Below are 6,000 nucleotides of genomic sequence, written 5' to 3'. Positions count from 1 at the left end.
TATTTATTGAAATGTTTGACAGATTCACTCAGAGAAGGAATAGCAGTAATTTAGGGAAGAGCAAATCCATAGCGGGACCAAGGAACCATTCCTGGAGTGGAAACCCACCTGAAGGGGTTAAAGGCCCTGTAATGGTTGCCAGGTGTTGTTGGCCATCACTACCCAGGCAGCCAGTGCTCGGCTGGTGATGAGGCCATGTATTGTTAACCAGGTCTGGTTTCTCAGTCCCTGTTTACCATCACCCAACCTAGAACCAGCGACTGATTTTAAAACCTTGCACTCATTGAACACAATCAGGCAGCTGAAGGCTTCTTAGGGCCACATTCTAATCAGTTAGTGATAAATGGTTGAGGTTCCTCTTTAACCAGATTAATGAGTGAACAACCTCATTACAAAGGAGTAAAAGGCATTGAGTTTGCCTCTTTCAGCTTAGCCACTGCATCGAATGTGACTAGCAGTAACATGAGAGGATTTCAAAAACACCCATCCCAATGGTTAGGATTCAAGGGAGATGTCTCCATCCCCATGAAGTAAAGAAACAGCAGGGTGATCACAGATCTGAAATAGGATCTTCTAAGGAAAGCAGTATTGCCAGGTGAAATCAAGAAGACTAGGTGAGAACACTCAGGGAATGTACTGAGAATATGCTTCCATCACTCATTCATGCTCTTCCCCCGCCCTTCCTAAAACCTCCCCACTCTGCCCTGGCAGAGTGTGGCCAGCCTTTACAACTTTGCCAAAGCAGTGTTGACCTGTGGACAGCATGGATTGCAGCCCCTAAGTGAGGTGAAGCTGGCAGTTCAGTTCCAAGTCTGATCTCAGGCTGACAGAGCAATCAGGGGCTCCCATTGGCTTGGAGTTTGTTAAGAACAATCCTTTGGCAGGTGTTGAATAAATCTGGTGAGGAAACCACTTTGTTTTGTTTCTTTTTAAAAATTATTTTATTCCAAAAAGAAAAGTTTTACAATTTTAAATAAGACAGGCTGTAAAATAGTCAGCTGGTTAGTGGCACCTATGTAATCAACAGGAACATGATGCATAAGAGAACCATCAGAGCAAGAATTAAACTGTACAAATGAACAGAAACAAAACAACTGAAACATTCTTCTTATCCTTTGGGCTACCCAGACACTAGGCAGTGGCCATTCTGTTTGTTCAGAACTCATGCTGGCTCTTAAACCACGGACTCTCAACCTCCAACCTCAAGGCAACTATCTCCATCCTGAGAAAACAGCAGGTTCTGTTATCACTATCTTCCAAAATTGCTTCTCAAACTCTTCTTCACAGCTTAGTGAGGTTGGCAACATGGTAGATTCATATCAAGGAGCTGTGCTTAGCTGTTATTGGCTCCTTCCTCATGAATCTGAGGATCCAGTGAAGAAGATTTGGGATTGTAAAAGGTGATGCTATTCCCATTGACTCTGGCTTTCTCCTCTGATGTAGCCTGCAATTACTGAGGGGTTTGGAAGGAGGAGTGGCAGGAAGCTGTCAGCTGTCTGCCTGGTCTGGGTGGGATTCCACCACTGGGAGGGGTGTGTCACCTGTATGCTGATTATCCTGAACTGGAGGTCACAGCCCTTCTGCTGGGACTTTTAATAGTTCTGTTCAATTGTTGATATTGGGCACCAGCTATATGTAGACGATGGAAGAGTGGGCATAAGCCTGCTCCCTTATCATTGATCAAAGGACCCAGATTCTGAAAGGGCTTGGCAGAGTTGATCCTGACAAGCCTAAAGGCATGGTTATTTAGGACTGAGATGAGAAAATGTATTCACCCAAATGCTTATGAATCTTTGGATTTCTCTACCACAGAAGGCTGTGAATGTTCCATCATTGAATTTACAAAAATGAGTTGTTTAGGGCAAATGGCCACCTCCTATGCCTTATTGAGTCTGTGCCAGCTCTCATTTCAACGAGTCCCATTCCCATGCTCGATTCCTATAGCCCTATGTGTTCATTTCCTTTGAATCACCTTTCAACTTTGCTTTAAAATCATTAATCATTTCCACTTCCAACACCCTCGTGGGCAGCAAGCACCAGGTAATTGCTACGATATTCTGCAGCTGCTCACAAAATCTTAAATGTGTCCTCCTGGTTCTTGTACCATCAGCTAATGGGCACAGCTTTCTATTGTGCCTGATGCCTGTTATAATCTCATGCATCTTTATCAAATCTCCCCTCATCTCCGGTCCTCCAAGTCGAACCACTTCAACCTAATCTCATAACTAAACCAACCCCTCGTGCCTGGAACCATTCTGCATCCTCCCGAGGACCCTCACATCCTTCCGGAAATGTGGCACCTAGATGCAAGCTGGATCCTTAGCGAAACTTTTGGAAGATTAAACGTGACAAATCCATAATGGATTATTGGCCTCTCGAGGAATCTGTGGGCATGACCAGCAGGTGGGAAGGTGGGGATGAGGTGGAAGGTCAGCCAAGATTGTGATCAATATCAGAGAAGGCCCCAGGGAGAGGAAGGTATTCTCCAGCTCCTATTTATATTTGAACAATGTTTGGTGATTAATGGAAAACTTTGGAGTATCATCTATGACCCACGTGACCACTGAAATGGAATGTTTCAGAGATTTCTGACATTGAATGGCAATGCTCCAGGAACAAATAGAGAATGGAGAAGGGGAAACTATACAGCAGTCTCCCCACAGATCCGTCGTTGTCTATCCGTTTCCATGTTACAATTACTGTGCAATTAGAATCCAGGATTAACATGCTGTATTATAGAGGCACAGAAAAGAAATTTGCATGAGTTTTTCTTCTGATGTTAAGCTGCTGAATAAAGAGGGTGAGATGCAGGCAAAGTCACTGCCTGTAGCCAGAAGAATAGAAGCAGGAGTCAGCCTTTGAGCCTGCTCTACCCAAGCCGCTGCATCACTTTAGGCCGTGAGCTCGTCGTTGGGTCCTCCTGTGTGAAGACTGACCTAGAAAAAAGAATGATTGTTATAAAACACAATTCCTTCTCTGGTCAATCGTCAAATTAGGGATCAAGAAAAGATGGGGTTGAATCACAGAAGGGTAGGGTATGGTTATTATATACATTTTAAAAACCTATAAATCCCTGCAAAACATCCCAGACAAGAATGTAGGTCTTTCCTATATAGCTTCACTACATTACCTGTAGATTTTCTTCTCCTTTCCTTCTGATCAGACTGCGTCCTGAGATTGGTGCGTGACAGCCAAGTAGCATAAGATTCCCCAAGTTTCCCTGTAACAAAAATCAACAGAAATCAGCAAATCTCCTCCTGCTGCAGGCATTTTGTTGGGTCTTTCCCATTCTTCCCTCCAAACAGATGATAAATGGAGAAAGACTAAGCTTACTTTCTGGCATTCTGATGGAGGCAATTATGTTCTCTGTGTGAGCCATTGTTACTGAATTGCCCAATGTAAATGGGTAACCATCTGTTAGTGAGGCTGATGAGCCATTGCCTTGCCAAAAGGATTGCTGGAAGGATTGGCTTGATCTCTGGATAGGAGCAGTACATGTTGGTCAATGGGTATGTGTCAGGTACACACATATACAGACTTGACCAAAGCTTCCTACCTGCACAGTTATACATTTTCATCTGTCCAACTGATCAATGTTCACCTCTCTCAAGCTATTCTGGTTTACCGACTTTGGTCAGCCATATTCCTGGAGGTTTTATCACATAATCCTGCCATCAAATGCCACCATCCTAAATTAAATAGTTTCTTCCCACCACCCCAACATCTACTACATTTTTATAACTAATACACAATTGCATGCAAAAAGAATCTATAAACCACACCAAATTTCTGAAGCCTTGATGATTTTGCACTGCTCACAGCAGTCTCCCAGAAAAGGCTGTTTCATTTCTGAAAGAGGTTAGGGTGCTCGGACAATCATGTGAACATCTGATGGCCCCACTGACCAACTAGAGTCAAACAGATCCTCTAATTGCTTTTGCTCAGGATAGACAACAATGAGTACAACAGGCTGGCAGTTCTCATGGATAACTCTGCAAAATAACCTGGTGCTAGTGGTGGGCTGTACATGTGAGTAACATATCACAGATGGCTCATAGGGTAGAGATACAGCATGCTCTGTAGGAGAATGAGGCATGACAGTGAAATAGAAAGAGGCTCCCACCTTTTAACAACTCCTCTAACTCAGCATCACTCCTGTAGGTCCCATCATGCCAAACTCCTCCTGAAGAATGGGAAGAACTAGAGGAAGTTGATTGACTGGAGGAGCTGTGTGACGTTTCAGAGACACGATGAGCTCCAGATCCATCTGACTGGCTGGAGAAGCTGGATGATGTATGGTGCGATCGACTGGCTGCAATTAAATAAGAGATACTTACTAATCCTGATCAGCCATTTAAGTAGTGGCTCGGTATATGAACCGTAATAAAGTAAATTTGCAGCAGGATCTGCGAGTCTGGTGTAGGGGACTGGAGTCAGAAAACAGATAAATTGTGATTTGGAACTGAATAGTTACAACAGTCTCTCTGGATTACAGAGTAATTTGTGTTTCTCTGGGTTACAATGCAAGTGATTATAGCCCCTGAGTTACATTGAGAGTAGGTACAACCTGCAGGTTAGAGTGAGAGTGATTTCAGTCTCTGGATTACAGTTGCAGTGAGAATGTTTGCAGTTGCCAGGCTACAGTTATGGTGAGAATGAATACAGTCTCTTTGGGTTACAGCGAAAATTATTAAAGTCTCGCTGGGTTACAGGGAGAATTATTACAGTCTCAGAGATAATGGTTGCAGGGGAGATTGGGGATAGCAGAAAATTAGGGGTGGAAGGAACTGTTGTCTTTGAGTGGTGATTGGTGTGAGAATTGGACTGGGGAATTAGGTGAGGGGTGGGCATTAGGATGGGGGAATGCATTACATCCCTGTTGATGAACATGTACCTCCCCTGTTCACCTTATTTCAAATAAACTGACAGAAACTGCACAATTTCTATAATTATTACTTAGCCATTGAATGTAAAATTGGCTCCACCAACCTTAAAATAGGGAAAGTGAAATTCAAATACAGAGACTGTGTGTGTGTGCGTGCGAAAGAGAGAGAGAGAGAGAGAGAGAGAGAATGAGAAAGTATAATGAACAACAACTTATATATCTTTATAGCACCTTTGAAGCACCCCAGGGTTTTTCACCGGAGCAATATATTTTTGCACTGGAGCAAACCACGTATGATAGAACAAAAACAGAAGTTGCTGGATAAGCTCATCAGGTCTGGAAGCATCATGAAGAAAAATCAGAGTTAATGTTTCGGGTCCAGTAACCCTTCCTCAGAACCCAGACCCGAAACATTAACTCTGATTTTTCTTCATAGGTGCTACCAGATCTGCTGAGCTTTTCCAACAACTTCTGTTTTAGTTGCTGATTTATAGCATCTGTAGTTTTTTTGGTTTTTATTAGATATCATAGAGTCTCATCAATGACATTTGGTGGGGTGACCAAAAGCTTGATCGATGAGCTATGTTTGAAGGAATATCTTGAAAGAGGGAAATGAGGCCAGGAGGCAAGGAGATGGTGTTCCAGATCTTATGGCCCAGGAAGTTAAAGACACAGCGAATGGTGAAGCAAAAATTGGGAATTTATAACGAGCCTGAATTTGAGGACCACAGCTATCTCAACAGTTGCAGAGCCAGAGGGCAATTACAGAGAAAGTGAGGAGAGGTTTGAAAACACGATGGGAATTTTGAAATCAAGGCATTGCTAGACTGGAAACTAATGTAGGCCAGTGAGCAAAGGCTGATAAAGGAATGAGAATTTCTGCAAGATAATACATAGGCAGAAGAGTTTTGGATGATCCCAAGTTTAAAGATTGAAGAATGTGGGAGATTGATCATGTTAATTTTTGCAAATTCAAATCTTGGTTTAACAAAGGCATAAATATGAGTAACCAATCTTACATTACCCCACCAATACTGATCACTGAAAATTAAAATTGCTGCTTGGAGACAGATAAAGGGAGAGAGAAACAGTGATAGAACACAGGTGTCTGCGAG

General features: G+C 42.9%; 1 protein-coding gene across 1 annotated transcript in view; it reads right to left on the bottom strand.

The window, feature by feature from the left end:
* LOC125461936 (collagen alpha-1(XVII) chain-like) overlaps window positions 1–6,000 on the bottom strand; it is an 83,314-nt gene continuing 77,314 nt past the window's right edge. The window contains exons 59-61 of the mRNA XM_048551319.2: window positions 4,124–4,312; window positions 3,131–3,220; window positions 1–2,936 (exon numbers count right to left, since the gene is read on the bottom strand). Of these exons, the coding sequence (XP_048407276.2) occupies window positions 2,887–2,936; window positions 3,131–3,220; window positions 4,124–4,312 (329 nt within the window). The 3' untranslated portion in view covers window positions 1–2,886. The remainder of the gene's footprint in view (window positions 2,937–3,130; window positions 3,221–4,123; window positions 4,313–6,000) is intronic.

Source organism: Stegostoma tigrinum, chromosome 20 (assembly GCF_030684315.1).
Source record: "Stegostoma tigrinum isolate sSteTig4 chromosome 20, sSteTig4.hap1, whole genome shotgun sequence".
NCBI classification, from domain to species: domain Eukaryota; kingdom Metazoa; phylum Chordata; class Chondrichthyes; order Orectolobiformes; family Stegostomatidae; genus Stegostoma; species Stegostoma tigrinum.
The sequence above is the reverse complement of the archived record's forward strand: the minus strand, read 5'-3'. Positions and strand labels throughout refer to the sequence as shown.